Source organism: Triturus cristatus, chromosome 8 (assembly GCF_964204655.1).
Source record: "Triturus cristatus chromosome 8, aTriCri1.1, whole genome shotgun sequence".
In the NCBI taxonomy this organism is placed as follows: Eukaryota; Metazoa; Chordata; class Amphibia; order Caudata; family Salamandridae; genus Triturus; species Triturus cristatus.
This window is the reverse complement of record NC_140591.1, coordinates 980,780,095-980,807,057: the sequence shown is the minus strand read 5'-3', so window position 1 is coordinate 980,807,057 and position 26,963 is coordinate 980,780,095. Positions and strand designations below refer to the sequence as shown.

Sequence of the window (26,963 nt, the reverse complement as noted above, 5' to 3'; positions counted from 1 at the left end):
TTTGTTTTCTAATTAGAACATTCTACCCTCAAGGCGCAGCATGTTCTAATAGCTCCTGCCATAGATGAGCTATACTGACCATTAAAGGCCCACTCCCTTGTTCTAGTCCCTCGCCTTTGGCTCAGGCCTTTAACGCTGGAGCAGGCCTTTAATGGTCAATATAGCCTGCACTAGTGGGCTATGATGAACATACGTTTCAGTGGGAGTATTTTAAGCTCATTGCTTAATTTGAGTTGGTGGTTTCCGGTGCTCGACACTGGCCCTTAATTGTCAACATTGACACTTCTGACAGTCTGCCACATGGTGGCGCTGTCTAATTTAGAGACAAGCACAACAACAGTTGTTTATTAATTCAATATACATTAGTAATACCTGCTGCCAAAGCCTTTCCTATAGCTTTAGGAGGCTAGAATAGTCAGAATTGTCATACTTGTAGGCGTGTGAAAGTCAGTTGTGTTGTTAGTGTAATTGGCAGCGCTGACTGCGCCAATGGGAGGTGCATGTGGAAGTGGCCTCCTGCCGAGGGCACTGTCATTTATGTTTTTTACAAATTAAGCACTGAACAAGCTGCAGTTGTAGCTAGGCATTTCGTCATGCGTTTCACAGGCATGATTCGGAATTAGGTGGTACATTTTGATCCCTGTGCAAACCCATGTATGTAGTGGGATGTAAATTCTGAGATTTGCTGCACTGCTATATCTTATTGGTGAATATTGTCAGTTCAAAAATGCCAAAATTTAACACGTTGAAATCATTCGTTTTATTCTGATAAATATGGAATTTGGTGTGGAAAATACCAAATTCTACATGGAATTAACTAATTTTCCAGTGGAAAATGTTATCACCTGTGAGATAGCATTTGGTGGTAAATACCCCATTCTTTTACGTCCCACTTGGAATCAGGCTTTATGATTTATAAATACACCACACATATCTAAACCACCTACCTCAATAAATTTGAAATTGGAGACTTTGTAGTAGGACTTTCAGAGATCGATCTCTTTGTTTTCTCAAAAAATAGCTCCTGCTTTGTATCTGAATCTGGCGAAATGGACCCATGCTCACTGCTACTGCTCCCAATAAGCTCTCCATGCATGGGTAAAGGTAGAGACGAACTGCGACTGTAATCTGGCAGTAAACAATCAAATAAGTCATCAATACAAATGAATCAGTGATTTTATGTATCATACCACACTGTAATTTAAGTAAAACCCTTAAAACTGAAAAACTTTTTTTTTTAAAGTTAAATTTAAGCTGAAAAATAAGACAAAGAAACATGGTGTAATCTGTCAGCACTATGTTACATTTTTCAGAGGGATTATGTTATATAGGAAATCCAGAGAAAATCAGGACACGCCTAAGGTAAAATTATGCCTGCACTTTACACTGAGTGCACAACTTGACAAGTCATAGACTGGATGCAAATCAATAGAAGTGTACTTCTACGCTCAAATGATAATAAAATTCTAGACAACAGACTTTAATGCGACAGATAATATGTGACTGTCATGAACAGTGCCACTCCACCGTCACCACCTTTTGATCCACAACAGCTCATGTTTTTCTGAAGCAAATAAACACAATACTTCAAATTGGAAGCAACAGTAGATACTAAAGATTAAAATGAAAAAAGTGTATTGGAATGCCAGTGTTAAATATTATCTTTTCTTCACACTGCTGCTCTACATGTGTGAGCTTCAAGTCAGACCCTCATCTATCACACCACTGTGAATCATATTATCCATCACATCTCCAAACTGCGAAGTACCTTCAGCCAGGTCTGCATCCTTAGCCTTAACTTTTGCGCATTGCACTCAGGGCCTTATTACGAGTTTTGCGGTCTTCCAATGGGACTGCCACTGTGGCAGTCCCGGGAAGACCGCCAAGCCCATGGTGAGCACACTTGGCACCTTAGGACTTTAATTCAGTGTGGGCGGGCACTGCGGTGGCAGTCTCACTGCAGCGGGTGTGTTAGGTTCATAGGAGAGTCTCAACAGCATACCGCCGTTGTGAGAGTACCTGCAGCACGTCCCTGCATGGTGTGGCACGCACCATGTACTTCATGGTACACCGTGTATATAACACTCCAATGTTAGACAACAAGAGGACCAGCACTCGTGTTAGTTTAAATCCCGGTTAGGATTTTATTCGTGCAAAACCAAAACAGACGCGTTTCAGCCGTAGCTTTCGTCAGTGTATATATATATTAACGCTCTCTTTACACCCAATTGAAATCACTCGCAGACGAGTGCTATCCAGTGGCGGTGCACTCCACAAAATATAACAGCTCTCATTTTTTGAATAAAATTGCGGACATTTCCTGGGACGCATCATACCAACTGGTAGTCCTAGATATTACAAGTCTTTATACTTGTATTAACCATGAAGATGGTTTAAAAGCCATGCAATACTTTTTGAATCAGAGACAGTTACGTTTTGCAAGACACAACCAGATGATCCTAGAGTTTACTAGATTTTGTCTTGTGAATAACATTTTTCTATTTGAGGATATATACTTCAGGCAAATCTCAGGCACGGCGATGGGCACCTGTTTCGCCCCAGTAATGCGAACTTGTTCGTTGGCTGGTGGGAGGAACAGGTGCCCAGCACCTATGAGAAGGACAACCTTAAAGGTAGGATCATTAACTGGTATCGTTATATTGACGACCTTTTCATAGTATGTCAGGGCAATGTGGAGTCAGCAGAGGGTTATATCAAAGATCTGAATGAAAATAATATGAACTTACACTTTTTGGGTACAGTAAGCCCAGTGGCAGTGGACTATCTGGACCTGAGGGTGTTTGTGTCCATACTGCTCTATATCGCAAGATTACAGCAGGGAACTCCACTTTATAGGCAACCAGTAATCATCCACCTAAGTTGGTACAGAGTATTCCTTATGGGGAGCTCTTAAGATTAAAAAGGAATAGCTCCCGCACATGTGACTTTGAAACAGCCGCCAAAGAATGTTTGGCAAGATTTGAGAGGAGAGGGTATGACTCAATTCTTTTAGAAAAAACATTAATAAAGGTAAGAGGCATTCCCAGACAACATCTGTTGAAAGAAAACCAAGTGGTCACAAGAAAGTCAGTCAATACACATGAGGGAAAGTTCAGGATGGTCACAACTTACTCAGCAGAAGCCAACCATCTGAAGCACATGCTGAGAAAAAATTGGCACATCTTAAAAACGGATAACTTAATAAGTCAAGACATTCCAGGCTATCCGTTGGTGACTTTTAAGAAAGCTCGGTAACTGGGAGATAGGTTGGTAAGACGTCATCTTGAAAAAGAATCCCAGAATTTGGGGACCCTCAAGAAAATGAAGGATTTTTACCCATGTGGGAAGTGTAAGGCCTGCTCGAGTAGTAAAAGGGTACTGTCTTATAATATCCCGGATGTGAACATCAAAAGGTCGATTACAAAATTTCTGACTTGCAGTACACCGTATGCATTATACTGCCTTATATGTCCATGTGGCCTATGTTATATAAGTAGCACAATACATCCTTTAAAGATTAGAATATTAGAACATCAGAGGGCAATTGCAAAGAATGATTAATCATATCCGGTAGTGAGGCATTATGCCGAGAAGCATTCCAGTAACAGGAATATGCTACAATATTATGGTTTAGACTTTGTACCTGAAAGTATCCGTGGAGGGGACAGATTAAAGAAATTGCTAAGAATAGAATCACGCTATATAGTGGACCTACAAACTAACTATCCTAAAGGTCTAAATAGCAGAGAAGAATTAGCATCACATTTAGGTATTTGATTAGATCTGGAAGATAAATATGTAAATGAACAGTCATGTAGCTTTGTACCAACGTGACCTCTAAAAGTGTTGCCGGAAATATTTTGCTTAAATGATTTGCTAAAGTTGAGAAGTAACAAAGTTAAAATTACATCATGAAATGAAACATAGATTTATCAGGTAATTTATAAGAGAATTGTTGAGATAATGAGGTTTCGTATAACTTTTGGACTTTTGAACTTAGAATTTTGAACTTTATGGATAATTTAAATTTTGGATATTTATTCAGGTTTAATGAAGGGAACTATTGATTTTGCATGCCTATCAATACCAATGTTGAATTGTGCATCAATGTAAACTAATAGGGACTAGTGCCGATTCCGGCAGGATATTTCAGAGGAAATAAGTTTGCCTGATATAGGAGTTATATTTTAAATTCTAAATGTGGACCTATTCGTAAGTATGCTTGATAATTTACAATAAATTCGGTATTTTGGTTACATTAAAATAAGCCGATATACGGCAGAATGATGAAATTGAATTGTAACCAGGAAAGCTGACAGATTGAGAGCAATTTCGATTACCGATATTGCATCACGCTAGCACGCAGATACCATTTGGTTGGAATATGTTCTGAGTTTTAATGAAAATAAGAGCTTCCTTTGAATGTTTGTACATTATGGCAAAAATAATGAATTTGTTGCTATTCTAATTGCACATTACAAAATGGCGCCGATATCGGCTATTATGTGTGTAGTCCCTTGTTTACTATGATGCACCTCTGTAACAGTTTAAAGATGGCGACTTCCGGCTGTGCCGGTAACACAGAAGAAGGCAGTTCGCCGAAACACGTTTGTTTGGTCTGAATAAAAGATCCTGAGGAACGTCACCCATGAGTGCTTACTTTCCTTATAATACGGGAATGAGAGCTGCTATATATATATATATATATATATATATATATATTACCTACTGGCAGTCGCCAGTAGGTAGTTATAGTTAGGACCTATTTTCCATAGGAAATCCGCAACATTCTATTTGGAATAACGTTGGCGTCGATTGATGAATCTTCGCGAAATTTTCCAAACTTTTGGCCAGCTCTGGTCCGCTCCCATCCTGAAAATTTCATGGTGATTTGTCAAGCGGGGGCCGGGAAAAAAGGGGGGTCCCAAAACGCGTTTTCCCCATGCATTTTCCCATAGGACCTGTTGACGCAGCTACAGCCCGAAGTGCTGAACGGAATTACACCAAATTTGGCAAAGAGGTAGTCTTCAGGTCAGACTCATGCCTTTTGCTTAAATGGTGTAAATCCGTTCAGTAGTTCCTGAGAAAATCAAAAGTAAAATCACATATATATCTGGACGGAGCCTGACCACACATCTCATCGTGAGATCTGATTGGCTGTCAGCACTTAATCCAAGAAATGTTGGCAGCCATCTTGGGACCAATATACATGATAGCACCTCATTAAAAAGCATTGCAGTTACTAGAAGGTTTTAAGACTTTAGTTACATTATAAATCATTTGTTGGTGGTACCATACTCATTTTAGGAATTGTGGTGTGTTCTAAGGTGATTTTACCATGTGAAAAAGCCTTCTGCTGTGATATCATGAATCATGTTTGAGAGAAAACTATTTTCTCATGCTTTTCCCACAGAGGTTTGGAAGGTGATCTATAAGCTAAACTGTATATTTTCTGTAAATTCACATTATCTTTCTCAGTCATGTGAGAATGAAGTCTGACATTCTCAGTAAAACATGTACATCCAACAAGGGCAGAGACTGTCAGTTGATTCCTTTGTGTTCTACTGCAGCTTCCCAGAGTGTTCTAAAGAACAACTAGAGCGCTAACAGTCCTACTTATGACAAACGTATGGCACACCTGAAGCCATCTTGGTTGGAATAAAGTGGTAACTCTTAAAACATTTAATTTAAAAAGGAACAAAATGAGGGGGTTCATTTTGCCATAGAAAGTATGATTAGTGCTGCAGAAAGAAAAATTAGGGCACAATTTGAGTGACTTCTCAAATCCTCTTCTATTTCATTAAAAAAGTCTGACATGCAGACTGAAACATGCACTTTCAATACCAGCAGCAGACTTCCCTGGTGAGCAGTAGCTTTACTACAGTGATCTAATAAGCAACTAGAGTGCTAACATTCTGAATTTATGGCAAATGTGTGACACATCTGAATGCCTTCTTGATGGAATCAAAGTAAAACACTGAAAGTATTTCCTACTGAGGAGACTGTAGTAAATGAGGAAATTAGGAAACATCATAACAAATAAGTCTCCCAAAATGGCCACCAGAGACAAAAGAGCCCAAATGTAGCCCAAATATCACCCAGATGTAGCCCAAGTATAGCCCAATGACAGAATGTCCCAGAGTGTTCTAACGAACAACTAGAGCGCTAACAGTCTTACAACAATCTTATGACAGTCTTATGACAAACGTATGGCACACCTGAAGCCATCTTGATTGGAATAAAGTGGTAACACTTAAAACATTTAATTTACAAAGGAACAAAATGAGGGGGTTCATTTTGCCATAGAAATTATGATTAGTGCTGCAGAAAGAACAATTAGGGCACATTTTGACTTCTCAAATCCTCTTCTATTTCATAAGAAAATTCTGACATGCAGACTGAAACATGCACTTTGAATACCAGCAGCAGACTTCCCTGGTGAGCAGTAGCTTTACTACAGTGATCTAATGAGCAACTAGAGTGCTTACATTCAGAATTTATGGCAAATGTGTAACACATATGAATGCCTTCTTGATGGAACCAAAGTAAAACACTGAAAGTATTTCCTACTGAGGAGACTGCAGTAAATGAGGAAATTAGGAAACTTCATAACAAATAAATCTCCCAAGATGGCCACCAGAGACAAAAGAGCCCAAATGTAGCCCAAATATCACCCAGATGTAGCCCAAGTATAGCCCAATGACAGAATGTCCCAGAGTGTTCTTAAGAACAACTAGAGCGCTTACTGTCTTCATTATGACAAAAGTATGGCACACCTGAAGCCATCTTGATTGGAATAAACTGGTAACACTTAAAACATTTAATTTAAAAAGGAACACAATGAGGGGGTTCTTTTTGCCATAGAAATTATGATTAGTGCTGAAGAAAGAAAAATTGGGGCACATTTTGAGTGACTTCTCAAATTCTCTTCTATTTCATTAAAAAATTCTGATATGCAGACTGAAACATGCACTTTTAATACCAGCAGAAGACTTCCGTGGTGAGCAGTAGCTTTACTACAGTGATGTAATGAGCAACTAGAGTGTTAACATTCAGAATGTATGGCAAATGTGTGACATATCTGAATACCTTCTTGATGGAATCAAAGTAAAAAACTGAAAGCATTTCCTACTGAGGAGACTGCAGTAAATTAGGAAATTAGGAAACTTCATAACAAATAAATCTCCCAAGATGGCCACCAGAGACAAAAGAGCCCAAATGCAGCACACATATCACCCAGATGTAGCCCACATGTAGCCCAATGACAGAAGTGTGCCAAACACTTATTTTTTGTGTATTTGCAGTTTTATATAGTGCAGACTTGTCAGGTATTGGAGTGCTTTACATGAGCATTGGTTACATCACACAAGATCAAATTCATTTTGGTTGTAGACATGGGGAGATTAAGTGATTTGACCAGAATCACAGAATGTTGAGCTGAAGCAGAAACTCCAACTTGGTTCCCCAGTTGCAAAGTCTGCAGCTCTGGAAGTAACACCACATCCTCTCCCCTAGGTGCAACATTTAATCAAGTGGTCAACTGGATAAAAAACATAAAGATTACAAATAATTTAAAAGTTCTTTGTCGCTATTTGAAAACTCAGAAAATATGTCCTCATTTTAGTTTTTTAGAGCACTAACCATAATTTTGATGCAAATAAGACCCTCTCATATATGTAATTTCTAAAGGAAATACTCTAGGTATTACAGTTTTGATTACATTAAGATGACGTCAGGCGTTCCACACTTTTGTAATAAATATAGAATGTTACCAATCTAGTTGTTCATTGGGATACTGTTGAGAGGCAGAGGCCAGGGGCACGGACTCTGAAAATTGAAGGCAGGTAGGAGAGTGCAGATGCAACAATTTGACCACACTGGGCAGGCAGGAAGGGCAGTGGCAGCACAATAGACTATAGAGGGCAGTGGAAATGGGGGCAGGGGCAACAAACCAACAATACAGGACTGGCAAGAGAGGCTGTGGCAATCTAATAGATCATTGTGGGCAGAAGGAAGAGGCAGTGGTAGTACAACCATACATGCCAACAGACCCGTTTCAGCCAGGAAACGTCCAATGTTTTTAAGCTCAAATGGGCTTTATTTGATCTGCCTCCTGTCTACAATCTCCTCTTTTTCAATGTAACTCAAAGGACAAAATCAATACCCCAGTTTTTTTTCAAAATCTCCCTCTTACCAAGTTCAAAATGTTCACAAGTATGGTACATTGGATCATGGTAGGCAGGAGAAATTGGGGTAGGGACATAACTTAGGACAGGAGGGACATGGAGAGGTGCACCAAACTGACCCTACAGGGCAGGCATCAGGGTTTGCAGCAGCACAATACACCACACAGCGCATGCGGGACGGGAGTGCAGCACAACAATCCATAGAAAGCAATAGGGAGGGGACAGGACCATGCACATGGACAACAGACAACAGAGGGGAAAGAGGCAATGGTAGCTAGCTGACCATAATGGACAGACAGGAGAGAAAGCTGCAGCATAACAGACCATAAAGGGCAGGAGGGACGGATCAGGGGCATTACAATGGAACAGACAAGCCAGGCGGGAGGGAATAGGGGTCTGCACATGGAAACAGAGGGCTGGGGGCAAGGGGACAGGGCAGGAGCAGCAAGATGACCATGGAGGTCAGGCAGGATGGGCACTAGAAACAAGACACACCATGGAGAGCAACAATGAGACTATGATGGCATACACACAGACCATGGAGGGATGGTGGGAGGGGGTCAGGGGCAGGTAGCTGACCACACAGGGAAGGTGTGAGGGGCCATGGCAGCACAGAAGACCATGCATGGCAAGCGGGAGGGTTAGTGGCAGCACAATGGCTATGATGGGCAAGAAGGAGGGTGCAGGGGCATGCACAAAGGACCATGAAGGATAGAAGGGAGGGTCAGGACCTGGGCACAGACAAGAGAGTTCAGGGGAAGGGGCCTCACAACAGACCGCGCGGGGCAGGCAGGAGGAGCAGTTACAGCACAACAGACCAGGGAGGGCAGAAGGGTGTGGCATTAAAATGGACCATGGAGGACAGGAGGAAGGGGATAGGGGCATGGCATGTGGACAGGCAGGGTGGAGGTGGCAGGGACAGGTTACAGTCATCTGACAATGCTAGGCAGGTGGGAGGGGAGTGGCAGCTCAACAGAACACTCAGAGTAGATAGGAGTGGCAGGTCCATGGAACATGGTGGGCAAAAAGGATGGAGCAGGGGCATGCACAAAGACATCGGAGGGCAGGGGGAAGGAGAATAGGGGCAGCAAGATAAGCACAGAGGCTAAGCAGGAGGTCAATGATGGGCCATAGAATTGGGCAATGGAGGGCAGGAGGAGTGGACTGGTACATCATGCTAAATGGAGGGCAGTGGCAGCACATCAGACCATGCATGGCAGGAGGGAGGAGGCTAGTCCATGGATTCAGACAACAGAGGATAGGGAGGAGGTGGATGGGGCAGCAAGCTAACTGTTCAGAGAAGGTGGGTATTAGGAACTTTATTGTTTTTAAAATGTGTGTCTGTGCGAACTACTTAAAATATGAACAAGTATGCAGCATAATCTCACTTTTATTCAGGAATAAGAGGACGTTTGTGACTGTGACTCCGGGCTCACTTGGCAGAAACACCCCCTGACCCTCCACCCCCATCGCAAAATGTAATGCCCGTGAAAAGGGTAGGTGGACGCAGTGTTATATAGAACATAGTCCTGAGAGCACGATTGAAAATGAAAACTAGTTATAGTATATGGTATAAACTATGCACCAAAAAGTGTGATATAAGATGAACCGGGCGTGAAATATAATATGCAATACATTGTGCGCAATGACAGATTCATTGGAGAGAGCGAGATAGCACAGGCACTAGCGCGTGCTATGCGATATGCGCCTTGGAGTGTAATACACACAGGGCAGTGTTGTGTAACCTAACTAGTCTCTAAAGCTGTAATATAAAATATGTGCTGGGGAGTGTAACGTTGCATATGCACTGTGACAAAGATATGGATCCCAGATTGTAATATGAATGGCATAGCGCAGTGCGTTATAACATAGGCATCGAGGAAGGCACGTTAGATGGGGCAATATAACCCGTGCGAAGGCAAGTGTGGAATAACATATTTACGGGGTGGTGTTACAGTGCACATGGGCTAGAGATTGTCATAGCATACGCACTAGCTGGTGGAATACAACACAGAGGTGTGAGGCACTCGGCGTGCACTGGTGGGTGTAACACAGCATTGGGCTCAGCCAGGAGCATGCTGTGACTCTCAAGTGAGGTTTGTCTCCTTTCCAGAGAGTAAAATAAAAAGTATTACACATCCGGCGGTGGATTTGTGTTTTATTAACCGTTAGGGGGGTTTCTTGCATAGTTTGGTTGAATTTTTGTCGAACCCCCTTTGAATGGCTTGGTGTGCGAGTATATTAAATGTGCCCGTCAATAGCTACCCATGTTTGTATAAATAAATGACAAGGGTGTCTACTTGGAGAGTACCCACCGGCGGGGGCGCCGAGATTAGGCACGGTAGGGCGTCAGACACGTCAGAGCTTCACTAGCGGTGTAAATACATTCCATGTGGATTCATTCTATGCATAGTCGCCTTTTAATAAATATCACGCAAATCGTCATGGTGATAGGTCCAGCATGTCCTAGGTGTTTCTATAAATATATATATTTTTAAAATAATAAAAAACAAAGGCCGGCCCCGGGGGATGGGGTCCCCGGGGCCATAAGTGGCCTGAGGAGGGGGGCAACGCAGCCCCCTCCTAAAGAATTAAATTTAAAAAAAGGCCATGACCCGGGGGTTGGGGTCCCCGGGGCCGATTAAGGCCTTGGGAGGGCCAAATTTATTTTTTTCAACAAAAAAAATTAGGGTGCAGGCCCTGGGGGATGGGGTCCCCAGGGCCAGTAAATTGGAAAAAGAAGGGGGGCCACACAGCACTCCTTCATAAAAAAATAAAATAAATAAAAGACCGGCATCGCGCCGGAGGCCACGCCCCCTCCTTGCAGCACTCTGCAAACGCGCCCCCTGGCCAGTTGTAAGTTGGGGTATTAATTCCCCTTCAATACTGAGGGTCCCTGAGAGCCAACTAGCCCAACAGGTATCTCCAGTATGCGCCAGGGAGCTGCGTTGCGGACAGGTGTTCTGAGGCCACGCCCCTTTTTACACCTCTATGCAACGCAGCTCTGTGGCGCTTACTGGAGGTACCTAGTGGGCTAGTTTGACCCTAGGGACCCTTAGGATTCAAGGGGACTTAATCTCTCAACTTAGAACGGCCACAGGGCACGTTTACACAGTGGTGAAGGGAGGGGACGGGGCCTGAGGTGACGTGTGCAAACACGCCCTGTGGCGCGTTTTGTTAAGTTGGGGAAATAATTCCCTTTCAATCCTGAGGGACCCTGGGGGTCAACTAGCCCACCAGGTGCTTTCAGTAAGCGCCACTGCCCTGCGTTGCAGAGAGGTGGTGCAGGCCATGCCACTTTTTACACCTCTCTGCAATGGTGCTTACTGGACGTACCTAGTGGGCTATTTTGCCCCTAGGGATCCTCAGGATTCAAGGGGACTTAATCTCCCAACTTAAAAAACTGCCACAGGGCGTGTTTACACAGTGGGGAAGGGAGGGGACGGGGCCTGAGGTGACGTGTGCAAACACGCCCTATGGCGCGTTTTAAGTTGGGAATATAATTCCCCTTCAATCCTGAGGGCCCCTGGGGGCTAACTAGCCCACCAGGTGCTTCCAGTAAGCGCCACTGAACTGCGTTGCAGAGAGGTGGTCCAGGCCGTGCCACTTTTTATACCTCTCTGCAACGCAGCTCTGAGGCGCTTACTGGAGGTACCTAGTGGGCTAGTTGGAGCCTAGGGACCCTCAGGATTCAAGGGGACTTAATCTCCCAACTTAAAATGGCCACAGGGCGTGTTTACACAGTGGGGAAGTGACGGGACGGGGCCTGAGGTGATGTGTGCAAACACGCCCTGTGACGCGTTTTAAGAGGTAGTTTTAATCCCCTGCCCTATTATATACTAGGGGCTTACAGAGGCGGTCATGCTGATCACAGGGGGACCCCAATGCATAGTGTTCCCTAGTGTATGTAGGTGTTTTCACTGTATTCTGAGTGTCTTTTAACATGGCACTGGCTCTAGGACTGGTTAGTCAGACTCAGTTACCACCAGTATCCGTCTGAAAAAGTTGAGGGTACAGGATGATTTTGCAACAAGGCGTCTTTCTTCTCTTCTGTTTGTTCTTTCTGCACGTTATCCTTCTTCCTGCACTTTTCTTCGTCTATGAGGACTTCTGTTGCTTCTTTCTGCATTTCTTTTTTTTCTTTCTGTGCGTTTTTTCTTCTTTCTTCACATGTCCTATCTCTGTAGGCAGAGTTAGAAATTAACATTTAAAAAACCTTTGAAATTCACTGAAAAAACCATAGGTTTCAGGGGCGTTATAGTTAGCTGGACTTTTCACTCGTACAAAACCATTGAAATTCCCCCGTTATAGTTAGTTCAGCTAACTATAACTCGCGCACCCGCAATGCACTGCTGATGACGTCACATATTACATCACTCATGACATGGTCAGTGACATCACTCATGACATCACTGATGACATCTCAAATGACATCACTGATGACATCATCCTTGGGATAGAGTGGCAGACCTCCTCTCCCCCTAATATAACCTTTGATACACACATTCAAAAATAGAAACTACAATTTTTAAAACAATGGACATACCAATACCAGTTACAACAACCTATTCAGTAATTCTAAGTTCCACATACACATCCACTCATTCACCAACAGTCCTATACAGTCACTCATACATGTACTCAGTCATCATATGTACTCACACCTATACATCCTGTTACACAACGCCACTCATCCATAGAGTTACTCACACACAGTCACTCATGCTAATAAAGAATCAAACATCCATTTACTTGCATATACAGTTATACACACACCACCACACTTACTTCTACAGAAACTTACACATACTTAGTCTTTTAAACAATCACTTATAGAAACACATACTTATTCATACAGGAACTCTTTCCATGTCTCACTCTCACATATACTCACTTATATACACCAATAGTCACATATAGTAGTTTAAAACATATGTAGTTACTCATAAAGACACTATTGAGACAGTCATTCCCTCACTAACACACCCATGCACACACTCATCCACCCATACAGTCCTGCACACATGCTGTCTTCAACACATACAAACAGTGAGTCACTCATTCATGCACCTATGCACTATGTAATACCCCCCACCGAACCATACAGACACTCAGACACTCATACTGATACTCAAAAAACCAACTAATAACCTATATAGACACTCATGTAGCTACTCACCAACCCATGCAGCCACTTATACACAAAGTGAGAGACTGATACAGATATTTACATATTTAAACATTACTCACTAAGCCATGTATTCACTAAGATACACTTAATCAGTCAGTTATACAATCAATTTTTCAAAAACAAATCATCCATTTAGACACTTATATACCCATTTATTCTTCCATTGACCTTGAGATATACATATATAAAACATATGTAATTTTCAGAAAAACACACATTCACTGGATGATGTCATCAGTGATGTCATCAGTGATGTCATTTGAGATGTCATCAGTGATGTCATGAGTGATGTCACTGACCATGTCATGAGTGATGTAATATGTGACGTCATCAGCAGTGCATTGCGGGCGCGCGAGTTATAGTTAGCTGAACTAACTTTAACGGGGGAATTTCAATGGTTTTGTACCAGTGAAAAGTCCAGCTAACTATAACGCCCCCGAAACCTATGTTTTTTTCAGTGAATATATATATATATATATATATATATATATATATATATATATATATATATATATATATATACCTACTGGCGGTCGCCAGTAGGTAGTTATAGTTAGGACCCTGTTTCCATAGGAAATCCGCAACATTCTATTTGGAATAACTTTGGCGCCGGTCGACGAATCCTCGCGAAATTTTCAAAACTAATGGGGCGCTACGGTCCGCTCCTACCCTGAAAGTCTCGGGGGGATTCGTCAAGCGGGGGCCGAGATAAAAGGGGGGTCCCAAAACGCGTTTTTCCCATGCATTTTTCCATAGGACCTTTAGACACAGCTACAGCCCGAACGGCTGAACAGAGTTCCTTGAAATTTGGCAGAGAGGTAGTCTACAGGTCAAGGAAGTGCCTTTTGTAGGTTTGTTGTAAATCTGTTCAGTAGATTCTGAGAAAATAGCCTTTAAATCAATATATATATCTAAGCCAGCTTACGGTGCGCTTACGGTGCACTTACGGTGCGCTTACCGTACGCGTACGGTGACGTGCGCGAGCGTGATTCTGATTGGCTCTTAGATCTTAGTAAACATTCGAATCGGTCGAAACCAGGAAGCGGCGGCCGCCATTTTGTGTGTTTCACTGAGAAAATAAAGGGTGATAACTTGAAAAGGGGGCAAGGAAGAGAGTTACAGACCCCCTAACATTTGAAAGGGGGTTAAAGAAGGACAGAAAAGTACAAAAAAAACATTTATTAATTTTAAAAATCGGTAAGCTCACCGTACGCGTACGGTAAAAAAAAAAATAATGAAATGAAATGCAGATTTAAGTGTTTAGATATTAGGGGGCTCTAAAAAGAGCCGTTGTGTTTATTAAGTGATTTTTTAGTGGTACCTACAAGTAAGTACCGATGCAGAGTCTAAGGTTCAAGAGGAAGACTCTGTTCCCTTCATCAGTGAAGTGTACACCTTCTCCTCTATAAATGTCTTGCATGTCGTAACGCAAGTTGTTGTGGTAAATGGAACCCATACCATAGTCACGGAGGAAAGCAGAAACAGATTTGTTGACGTGCTTTCTTGCTTTGTCAATCTGTGGACAAAAATGATTGGACCAGTTCCATTTTTGCCTTTGGCATATGTTAGAAAACACAAAGGCAGTTTTAGGGAAAAGTGAAAACAGTTGTGCAAAGGTCTCCTTCATAAGCATTTCCAGACCTACCCCAGTCAAAGTGCCTAGGTCATTGCCACCACAGTGCACTATTATGAGGTCAGGGTGTTGGATTTGCATGAAGGATTTCACCAATGGCATCAATTGGTGCCACTTTAACCCTCTCTGACCAATCCATTTAATGTCTACATTTGGCAAAGCAAGGTCTCTCACCATACCTGTTTTCTCTGCATACTTTTCACTCCAGAAGACATAGCTGTGCCCTACAATCCACACTGTGAACATCTTCCAAGGAGATCTGGATGCACTCAGGAGGTGTAATTCAGTAGAATGGTAAAAAGAAATGAAAGACAGTTTGGAAATGGAGGCATACATATTTTTTTTAAATAAAAAGAACTGATTGGCTGTTTCATACCATTCTACACTAAAAACTAGGCTGTGTGTGTCAATTTATAGAAGCATGATTTGTATTGGTAAAGAAAAATGTGTTACCAAAGAACAGTACTATGGATTTGCTGTTAGGTTTGAAAAGTCAAGCACTCTTGCACTTTGAAAATGAAACATTGTCTGCTGAACTTCTGACCTGACTCCACACAGCAGTGTTCCATGAGCTGTTGCTATGGTAGCAGGCAGAACTCAAGTTGGGGGAAGGGTACTAGGCAGAAGTCAAGTTGGGGGAAGGGTACTTTTTGAAAAGGGTTGGTTTTCAACCAATAGAAATGTGTGATTACATTTGAAAAAAAGGGGGAAGCACTGAGATTTGAAACTAACATGTATATGTGTGGAAAAAGAGAGGGAAACATTGCCATTATCTGGTTCTGCTGAGAGGAGAGAGGTCTACAGAACAGAGATCCTGGCTCTGATAATCTGCTGTTTGAGTGCCACATTTCTTTCACAACTAACTAATTTTAAAGGTGAGTTAAGAGTTTGAGAGGGGATGTATATGGTAAATTAAGAAATGAATAATAGCATTGGAATTCCTTTTGTTGAAGTTGTGTTTATCATTTTGTGTTTTGGGAGAAATTTAAATGTGAGGAACATGTAAAATAATATGGACTATGTTTTCACCATAAATTAAGGTGTACTGGTATAAATAAGGAATACTTTTAGGGTTTGAGGTTTCAGTCAGTAATGGAAATACATTCAGCATCACTAAGGCTGGTTGCCCTTGCTGGAGTGTAGTCAGTCACCCAGGTTACAGATGTTGCTGGTCTCAGAAAGCTGTTTGGTATTGCTCTGGTGATTTTACATTTGCATTAGATGGAAAGGGGGAGCTATTTTTTTATGCAGAAGCAGACTCTTAGCACACAGCCAGCTGCTTATCCTGTGGAATCATGCACAGTATTCACAACCGAGTGGGGTTTGAGGTTGCAGTCAGTAATGCAAATACATTCAGCTTCACTAAGGCTGGTTGCCCTTGCTGAAGTGTAGTCAGTCACCCAGGTTACACATGTTGCTGGTCTCAAAAAGCTGTTTGGACATGTGCTTTTTTGAGAATATGAAAAGTGGATTCAAAATGTGTCAGACTGTAAAAGTACTTATCACTTGCCAAAAAAAAGAGTAGTAAGTGTGCTTTCAAAATGGCAAAGAAATTTCGTTTTCTGACTAATATGAAAACATGACTCTGTGTGCAAAGAGGAATTACAGGCAGAGATTTATTGCGTATTGCTCTGGTAATTTTACAGTTGCATTAGATGGAAAGGGGGAGCTATTTTTTTTGTGCAGAAGCAGACTCTTAGCACACAGCCAGCTGCTTATCCTGTGGAAACATGCACAGTATTCACAACTGAGTGGGGTTTGAGGTTGCAGTCAGTAATGCAAATACATTCAGCTTTAGTAAGGCTGGTTGCCCTTGCTGGAGTGTAGTCAGTCACCCAGGTTACACATGTTGCTGGTCTCAGAAAGCTGTTTGGTATTGCTCTGGTAATTTTACAGTTGCATTAGATGGAAAGGGGGAGCTATTTTTTTGTGTGCAGAAGCAGACTCTTAGCACACAGCCAGCTGCTTATCCTGTGGAATCATGCACAGTATTCACCCAGGTTACACATGTTGCTGGTCTCAAAAAGCTGTTTGGACATGTGCTTTTTTGAGAATATGAAAAGTGGATTCAAAATGTGTCAGACTGTAAAAGTACTTATCACTTGCCAAAAAAAAGAGTAGTAAGTGTGCTTTCAAAATGGCAAAGAAATTTCGTTTTCTGACTAATATGAAAACATGACTCTGTGTGCAAAGAGGAATTCCAGGCAGAGATTTAGTGCGTATTGCTCTGGTAATTTTACAGTTGCATTAGTAGGAAAGGGGGAACTATTTTTTTTGTGCAGAAGCAGACTCTTAGCACACAGCCAGCTGCTTATCTTGTGGAATCATGCACAGTATTCACAACCGAGTGCGGTTTGAGGTTGCAGTCAGTAATGCAAATACATTCAGCATTAGTAAGGCTGGTTGCCCTTGCTGGAGTGTAGTCAGTCACCCAGGTTACACATGTTGCTGGTCTCAGAAAGCTGTTTGGTATTGCTCTGGTAATTTTACAGTTGCATTAGATGGAAAGGGGGAGCTATTTTTTTTATGCAGAAGCAGACTCTTAGCACACAGCCAGCTGCTTATCCTGTGGAATCATGCACAGTATTCACAACCGAGTGGGGTTTGAGGTTGCAGTCAGTAATGCAAATACATTCAGCATCAGTAAGGCTGGTTGCCCTTGCTGGAGTGTAGTCAGTCACCCAGGTTACACATGTTGCTGGTCTCAAAAAGCTGTTTGGACATGTGCTTTTTTGAGAATATGAAAAGTGGATTCAAAATGTGTCAGACTGTAAAAGTACTTATCACTTGCCAAAAAAAAGAGTAGTAAGTGTGCTTTCAAAATGGCAAAGAAATTTCGTTTTCTGACTAATATGAAAACATGACTCTGTGTGCAAAGAGGAATTACAGGCAGAGATTTATTGCGTATTGCTCTGGTAATTTTACAGTTGCATTAGATGGAAAGGGGGAGCTATTTTTTTTGTGCAGAAGCAGACTCTTAGCACACAGCCAGCTGCTTATCCTGTGGAATCATGCACAGTATTCACAACTGAGTGGGGTTTGAGGTTGCAGTCAGTATTGCTCTGGTAATTTTACAGTTGCATTAGATGGAAAGGGGGAGCTATTTTTTTGTGCAGAAGCAGACTCTTAGCACACAGCCAGCTGCTTATCCTGTGGAATCATGCACAGTATTCACAACTGAGTGGGGTTTGAGGTTGCAGTCAGTAATGCAAATACATTCAGCATCAGTAAGGCTGGTTGCCCTTGCTGGAGTGTAGTCAGTCACCCAGGTTACACATGTTGCTGGTCTCAAAAAGCTGTTTGGACATGTGCTTTTTTGAGAATCAGAAAAGTGGATTAGAAATGTGTCAGATTGTAAAAGTACTTATCACTTGCCAAAAAAAAGAGTAGTAAGTGTGCTTTCAAAATGGCAAAGAAATTTCGTTTTCTGACTAATATGAAAACATGACTCTGTGTGCAAAGAGGAATTACAGGCAGAGATTTATTGCGTATTGCTCTGGTAATTTTACAGTTGCATTAGTAGGAAAGGGGGAACTATTTTTTGTGTGCAGAAGCAGACTCTTAGCACACAGCCAGCTGCTTATCCTGTGGAATCATGCACAGTATTCACAACCGAGTGGGGTTTGAGGTTGCAGTCAGTAATGCAAATACATTCAGCTTCACTAAGGCTGGTTGCCCTTGCTGAAGTGTAGTCAGTCACCCAGGTTACACATGTTGCTGGTCTCAAAAAGCTGTTTGGACATGTGTTTTTTTGAGAATATGAAAAGTGGATTCAAAATGTGTCAGACTGTAAAAGTACTTATCACTTGCCAAAAAAAGAGTAGTAAGTGTGCTTTCAAATTGGCAAAGAAATTTCGTTTTCTGACTAATATGAAAACATGACTCTGCGTGCAAAGAGGAATTACAGGCAGAGATTTTTTGCGTATTGCTCTGGTAATTTTACAGTTGCATTAGTAGGAAAGGGGAGCTATTTTTTTTGTGCAGAAGCAGACTCTTAGCACACAGCCAGCTGCTTATCCTGTGGAATCATGCACAGTATTCACAACCGAGTGGGGTTTGAGGTTGCAGTCAGTAATGCAAATACATTCAGCATTACTAAGGCTGGTTGCCCTTGCTGGAGTGTAGTCAGTCACCCAGGTTACACATGTTGCTGGTCTCAAAAAGCTGTTTGGACATGTGCTTTTTTGAGAATATGAAAAGTGGATTCAAAATGTGTCAGACTGTAAAAGTACTTATCACTTGCCAAAAAAAAGAGTAGTAAGTGTGCTTTCAAATTGGCAAAGAAATTTCGTTTTCTGACTAATATGAAAACATGACTCTGCGTGCAAAGAGGAATTACAGGCAGAGATTTTTTGCGTATTGCTCTGGTAATTTTACAGTTGCATTAGTAGGAAAGGGGGGGCTATTTTTTTTGTGCAGAAGCAGACTCTTAGCACACAGCCAGCTGCTTATCCTGTGGAATCATGCACAGTATTCACAACCGAGTGGGGTTTGAGGTTGCAGTCAGTAATGCAAATACATTCAGCATTACTAAGGCTGGTTGCCCTTGCTGGAGTGTAGTCAGTCACCCAGGTTACACATGTTGCTGGTCTCAAAAAGCTGTTTGGACATGTGCTTTTTTGAGAATCTGAAAAGTGGATTAGAAATGTGTCAGATTGTAAAAGTACTTATCACTTGCCAAAAAAAAGAGTAGTAAGTGTGCTTTCAAAATGGCAAAGAAATTTCGTTTTTTGCCTAATTTGAAACCATGTCTCTGTGTGCACACAGGAATAGTTTTTAGATATTTAATTTGTGAAGGTGTTATTGTGATTTTCACTTGTAGGAAAGGGGTACTTAGTATTTTAAGATTTGAAAAGATCATAAAAAATGTAGTAATATATTTAAATTAAATAAAGAAATTTTTTTTTAGTTTTTTTCAGGTATTGCTGAAGAGCAGTGAACAAAATTTAAGATGCCTACAAAATCCAGACAAAGGAAAAACCACAAAAAAAATCTATATTTGAAGACAACTAAGTTAGCTGGAGATGCTCATGTTGGGAAAAAGAGAAAGTCTTCTGGTAAGCAGACAAAAGATTTTTTAAAGAACATCTTCAAAAAAAGGAAAAATGTACAAAATGTCTGTACTGGAAAGAATGTTTTAAATAGAAAAGAACAGGAAAAAATTGAGCATTTAGTTAATGCAAATATACCTTCAGAAACAATAAAGATTAATTTAAACAGAAAAACAGCGTTTAAAGAGATACGTAGAAAAATGTTTCAGAGAAGAGTTATGTCCAATTTGATAAAGGATGTGAAGAAATATAAGCAAAAGGCTAAATTTTATAAGAGAAAAAAAGAAATTGAAGCCATTGCAGCTAAGGCATTAGAATTAAAAAGGAAACTATTCATTTTAATTTTGAATAGGATGCGTACATTAGATAAAATGGTTAATGTACTGAAATCACAAACCAAAAGGAAAAGAGAAGTGAAAAGAACAAACTTTTGCAAAGTGTTTTTAGGAGAATGGATGCATAGTTCAAGTAGTGAACCTTTTTTTAATGAAGAGAGTTATTTTCAAAGTAATACTTTGCTGCATGCAGTTGACACCAGAGGTCGTGCTTACGAAGTGAAAAATGGTTGTATAATGGAGAAGGAGAAAATGGTTCCAAGAGATGAGGTACAAGTGATGGCGGATGAGGCTATGGGGAGACGTCCTAAAGCCCCAGTGTACACTTGGAATTGTAGTAGTATTTGCACTGTGCGTCAGGAATCTATTGATAAATTTCGTGAGTTTCTAAGAGAATATAGTAAAAAAAGTGTAAAACAGAAGATTAAGGTGCTTCAAAGTCTAGATCCATGCAGAGTGAGAGAGAATACTGGTTTGCAGGGTCATTCTCTGGCTTGTCTATCTAGAAAAGTGTGTAAAAGTGTTTTTCATCATTTTAGGATGCTGGCTGTTCATCATACTGAAATGAGAAAGTTTGTGAGACGGTTGTATTTTGCTAAAAGTCCAGCAATAAAGTTAGATGAATTGAATAGGGCTCTGTTCCGTGGAACGGTATCAGATGTAGAGAAGGTTATTGATGAAATTCAGTTTTGTTACTTTGGTCCTGAACAAGAAAGTGCAGAAAAGGACACAGTAAATGAGGAAGAAGTGGAAGAGAAGGCGCGTAAAAAAGACACGCGCACGCACGCATGCGCAAAACAGGCACGCCCCTTCACTTCCGCGTAACATGCGCGTGCAGCGTACGCGTTACGCGCCGCGTGCGCGTGACGCACATCTACGCAAATTGCGTAACTGCAGAGAAGATATACAAGAACATTGCAGAAAAGAAAAGTGTCATCTGCTTAATGCCAACTCTACGTGAATGCTCAATATTCAATGAGGAGCTTTTGAAATTGGAAAAGGAAGATATCAGGAAATTGGAAGCAGTGGACAAAATTCAGGATGGAAGAATTACTATCACATTAACAGGCAAACTGAAAAATAAATTGGATTCACTAGAGAAGAACATTTCCAAAACTGCTGGATTAGAAAAAAATCTATATGTTTGCATGAACTGTAGAGTATTTATAAGGAGAAATTTGGATGTTGAAAAAGGTTTAGTTAATGGAGCTATGGGAAGAGTTGTGGGTTTTATTAATTATCAGAAAAAAGATGGAATTGAATGTTTAAAAATAAAATTTGATCAGATAGAAGAAGTTATAGACATTTGTCGTTGTACAGTTCGTTTTATGCTTGTGAAAGACTTATATGTACAAAGGAAACAGTTTCCGTTTTCTCTAGCATATGCTGTAACTATTCACAAGTCTCAAGGATTGACTGTAGATTGTGCATTTGTAAACATTGGTTCATCTGTGTTCAAAGAAGGTATGGCTTATGTAGCTTTGTCACGAGTGAAAACATTATCTGGTTTATTCATGATAGACTTTGATGACTCAAAAGTTAGTGCTGATGCAAATTGTGTAAAGGAGTACAATAGATTAAGAAGAACCTATGCTCCTCATTTAGGTCAGTATCCTGTGTTAGAGAAACGTGTAGTTTCTCGTAAAAGGAGAAATGAGAATATCTGTAATGAGGATGTAGAGAGGAGGAAAAAAAAGAGGAGTGATGTAATTGCAAGCAAAAAGAAAAAGGAAAATGAAGAAGAGGTTGTAGGATGTCATTTTGAAAATAGCTCTGGTGTAAACTGCTACGCTAATGTAGTGCTGAATGTTGCATTTTATCTGGAAAGTTTGCAAGAGCAGATAATAGTAAATCAGAGAAAAAGATTCTGTTCTGAGTTGAGTCTCCTTTTTCAAAAGCTGAGTAATGATAAAACTCAAATAGAAAGTGCTACTGAAATTAGAAAACTTTTAGATGTATGTTCAGGATGTACACAGTTTTCTCAAAATGTACAGCAAGACGCACAGGAATTCTTGTTGTATTTTCTTCAGGTACTGGAAGAAGAAGGTGTACACATTGAAAATTTGTTTGGTCAGTCTTATAAATGGGAACATAGTTGTGAAAACTGTTTCAATACATGTGGCTCTAATGTTGATTCTGAAAGGTTTATTTATTTAACATTGCCAGAGAGTAAAACAGTCACTTTTGCTAAATTAGTTAAAGATGCTAATCATAGCATGCAATGCGGTGAGTGTAATTCTGACATGTTTTCAACGTTAATTTTAAAGGAATACGGACAGTATGTAATTTTAATGATGCAACGATGTAGAGCTGATGGTTCAAAATTGGATACTTTAATAAAGAAGTTTACAGGACAGCAATTATCAATTTCAGGAAAAACTTTTGTAACAGTTGCAATAATTTTCCATGAAGGACCTACTGTTACTTCTGGACATTACACAGTTTATCTTAAATGTGAAAAAGGCTGGACACTGTGTAATGATTCAAAATTGATTTTCAAGCAACGTTTGCCTTTTGATTTAGCAAATTCCTATCTAATCTTTCTGAAACCTACATTTTAGAGAGACTTGGCAAGATCTGTACAAAACAATTTTACCATTTTTTTGGATTACCATTGGAATTCTCAAATTTAAAGATTTTTAAAATTATCATTTGGCCTAAAGGAAAGGTAACCAATTGTATTGTGGACTTATATAATTCTTAATTAATGTTTCAGAAAACAACATTTTACAGAGAATCGGTAACATCTGTACAATTTAAATTTTTGTATTTTATTGGATTACCGTTGGAAATTTAATCAAAAAAGATTTTTAAAATTACCATTTGGCCTAAAGGAAAGGTATCCAATTGTATTGTGGACTTAATTAAATCCTAATTAATCATTCAGAAACCAAAATTTTAGAGAGAATCGGTAACATCTGTACAATTTAAATTTTGAAATTTTATTGGATTATCGTTGGAAATTTAATCAAAAAATAATTTAAAAAATTAACATTTGGCCTAAAAGAAAGGAAACTAGATGTATTGTGGATTTATTTGAGATATATTTTTTTTGAGATTATGCTTCTATAAGAAAATTGTCAGACAGTATTTTTTAGAAATAGTTTTTGTTATTAGATGATATTTTTAATGAATAATATTTTGCATTTCGATAATGTTATGTTTAACTGAGAAGAGATTCTGGGCTTTTTTTAAACAATCTTTGAGATTGTCATTTTTTTTTTGCCCGCTGTTAAGTGATGAATGCAATTGCTTTCACGATTTATAGTGAAATGCAATATATTCTGAAAACAGCAAAAAAAAGGCAAAAAATTGTTTTTGGAAAATATGTAAATATGTGTACTGTATTATAAAATGTTTTATTAAATATTAATACTTTTTTCGTTTTTTTCAGATTGAGAAAGAAAATTTTCAAAGACTTGAACCATTTTTATAGCAATTTAAATTAATTTTTAATTAATAAATAATTTTTTGAGTGGGTATGGTAAGTCAGAAATGTCATGGTCCCTTTTTTCCACTTCTCCACAATCACATTTTCAGTTTTTCATTGTAATGTCTCAAGGACCTTGTAATGTGATAATTGATTTTTAGTGTTTTTAAAAAAAAAAAAAAACAATTACGCGTACCGTACGCGTACGGTAAAAAAAAAATCAAAAAACAGTTTAAAAAAATATATTAAAAAAAGTTGAAAGGTAAGGTTGGCTCTTAAAAGAGCCGTTGTGTTCGTACAGGGACAGAGGAAAGAAAGAATGGGAATATTAGTCGGTAGGACAAATGTGCTGGTATATTTTATTGTTAACTAGGGCAACACTGGTCTCCCTATGACAAATTAGACCATAACAAGTGGCGCACCGCATTGTAACCCTCGCAAACCGATGGTTAGTTTCCAGATGACCAGAAAAAGGAGATGCTCCCCCCACAGATGAAGGGCTCAGCTGACCTGCCGAAGATGGACTCGGCCCTGCAGATGATGGACCAGGCTGAGCTGCTGTGGATGTGCTTGGTTGACTTACTGAAGGGTTTCCTTCAGTATGTCGAGCATATGTCCTACCGTGTACATCATGAAGGTGTCTCAACATAGTGTGATTCCCGAAGGAATACTTCTTGTTAGGATTCCCTCTTGAAAGTACACGGTCACAAAGCTTACAAGTCACTAAAGGTGCATTTACCTTTTTCTTGCCCTCTGGAAAAGAAAAATACTCCCATATGAAAGAGCTCTTTTGTTTCCTCCTTCTCTGCCTCAAGGTAGTGCTGCTAGCCTCACTCTCTGAAGAGGTCTGCTGTTCTGCCATCGTATCACAAAGACAACTCAGCTCCTTCTCCTAAGGGATCACAAGCAGAAATGAGGGGAATGGGTGTGGTGTAGGAGAGTTCTAGAACTGAAAGTAGTAAAAACCAATCAAAAGTGTTGTTTCTTGATCACATGACCCAACGTGCGCGTACGTTACGCTTACGGTGCGCTTACGGAGCGCTTACGGTAAAAGTACGCATGCGCGTAAAACAGACACGCGCACGCACGCATGCGCAAAACAGGCACGCCCCTTCACTTCCGCGTAACATGCGCGTGCAGCGTACGCGTTACGCGCCGCGTGCGCGTGACGCACATCTACGCAAATTGCGTAACTGTACGCAAACAGCGTAGAAATCTAACGTAATAAAAGCAAGACGTGCGCGTACGGTAAGCGCACGTTAAAAAAATACTAAAAAAAAAAAGAAAAGGGAAAAAAAGATTCACTATGTTATACTACTAAATCTTACCTGTTTAGTTTAAAAAAAAGGTAAAAATAAAAAATAAATTGTAGAATTTTTAAAATTTAAACATAGTCTTTAAAGAGGATATAAATTTAAAATAAAAATATGTAAAAAACATTGCAAAAAAAAAAATAAATAAATAATATAAGAATTAGCATTTAAAAAACCTTGCAAATTCACTGAAAAAACCATGGGTTTCACATACGTTATAGTTAGGAATTAGCATTTAAAAAACCTTAGAAATTCAATGAAAAAACCAAAGGTTTCACACATGTTATAGTTAGCTGGACATTTCACTCGTAAAAAACCAATGAAATTCCACCGTTATAGTTAGTTCAGCTAACTATAACTCACGCGCCCGCAATGCACTGCTGATGACGTCACATATTACATCACTCATGACATGGTCAGTGAGATCACTCATGACATCACTGATGACATCTCAAATGAGATCACTGATGACATCACTGATGACATCATCTTTGTGATAGAGTGGCAGACCTCCTCTCACCCTAATATAACCTTTGATACACACATTCAAAAATAGAGACTAAAATTTTCAAAACAATGGACATACCAATACCAGTTACAATAACCTCTTCAGTAATTCTAAGATCCACATACACATCCACTCATTCACCAACAGTCCTATACAGTCACTCATACATGTACTCACTCATCATATGTACTCATACACCTATACATCCGGTTACACAATGCCACTCATCCATAGAGTTACTCACACACATAGTCACTCATGCTAATAAAGAATCAAACATACATTTACTTGCATATACAGTTATACACACACCACCACACTTACTTCTACGGAAACTTACACATACTTAGTCTTTTAAACAATCACTTATAGAAACACATACTTATTCATAGAGGGACTCTTTCAATCTCTCACTCTCACATATACTCGCTTATATACACCAATAGTCACATATACTAGTTTAAAACATATGTAGTTACTCATAAAGACACTATTGATACAGTCATTCACTCACTAACACACCCATACACTCACTCATCCACCCATAGAGTCCTGCACACATGCTGTCTTCAACACATACAAAGAGTGAGTCACTCATTCATGCACCTATGCACTACGTAATACCCCCACTGAACCATGTAGACACTCAGACTGATACTCATAAAACCAACTAATAACCTATATAGACACCCATGTAGCTACTCTCCAACCCATGCAGCCACTTATACACAAAGTGAGAGACTGATACAGATATTTACATATTAAAACATTACTCACTAAGCCATGTATTCACTATGATACACTTAATCAGTCAGTTACACAATCAATTTTTCAAAAACAAATCATCCATTTAGACACTTATATACCCATTTATTCTTCCATCGACCTTGAGATATACATATATAAAACATACTTAATTGTCAGAAAAACACACATTCACTGGATGATGTCATCAGTGATGTCATCAGTGATGTCATTTGAGATGTCATCAGTGATGTCATGAGTGATGTCACTGACCATGTCATGAGTGATGTAATATGTGACGTCATCAGCAGTGCATTGCGGGCGCGCGAGTTATAGTTAGCTGAACTAACTTTAACGGGGGAATTTCAATGGTTTTGTACCAGTGAAAAGTCCAGCTAACTATAACGCCCCTGAAACCTATGTTTTTTTCAGTGAATATATATATATATATATATATATATATATATATATATATATATATATATATATATATATATATATATATATATATATATATATACATATTCACGTAGTTGTCCCTCGATCAAGGACACCACTCCACAACGTGTCCG

At 39.9% G+C, this 26,963-nt stretch overlaps 1 protein-coding gene across 1 annotated transcript in view; it reads right to left on the bottom strand.

Annotated features, from left to right (window-relative positions):
• The window catches only part of MAP3K15 (mitogen-activated protein kinase kinase kinase 15), a 1,172,574-nt gene that overhangs the window by 192,116 nt on the left and 953,495 nt on the right, over positions 1–26,963 (bottom strand). The window contains exon 21 of the mRNA XM_085622522.1: positions 948–1,128. Within this exon, the coding sequence (XP_085478648.1) occupies positions 948–1,128 (181 nt within the window). The remainder of the gene's footprint in view (positions 1–947; positions 1,129–26,963) is intronic.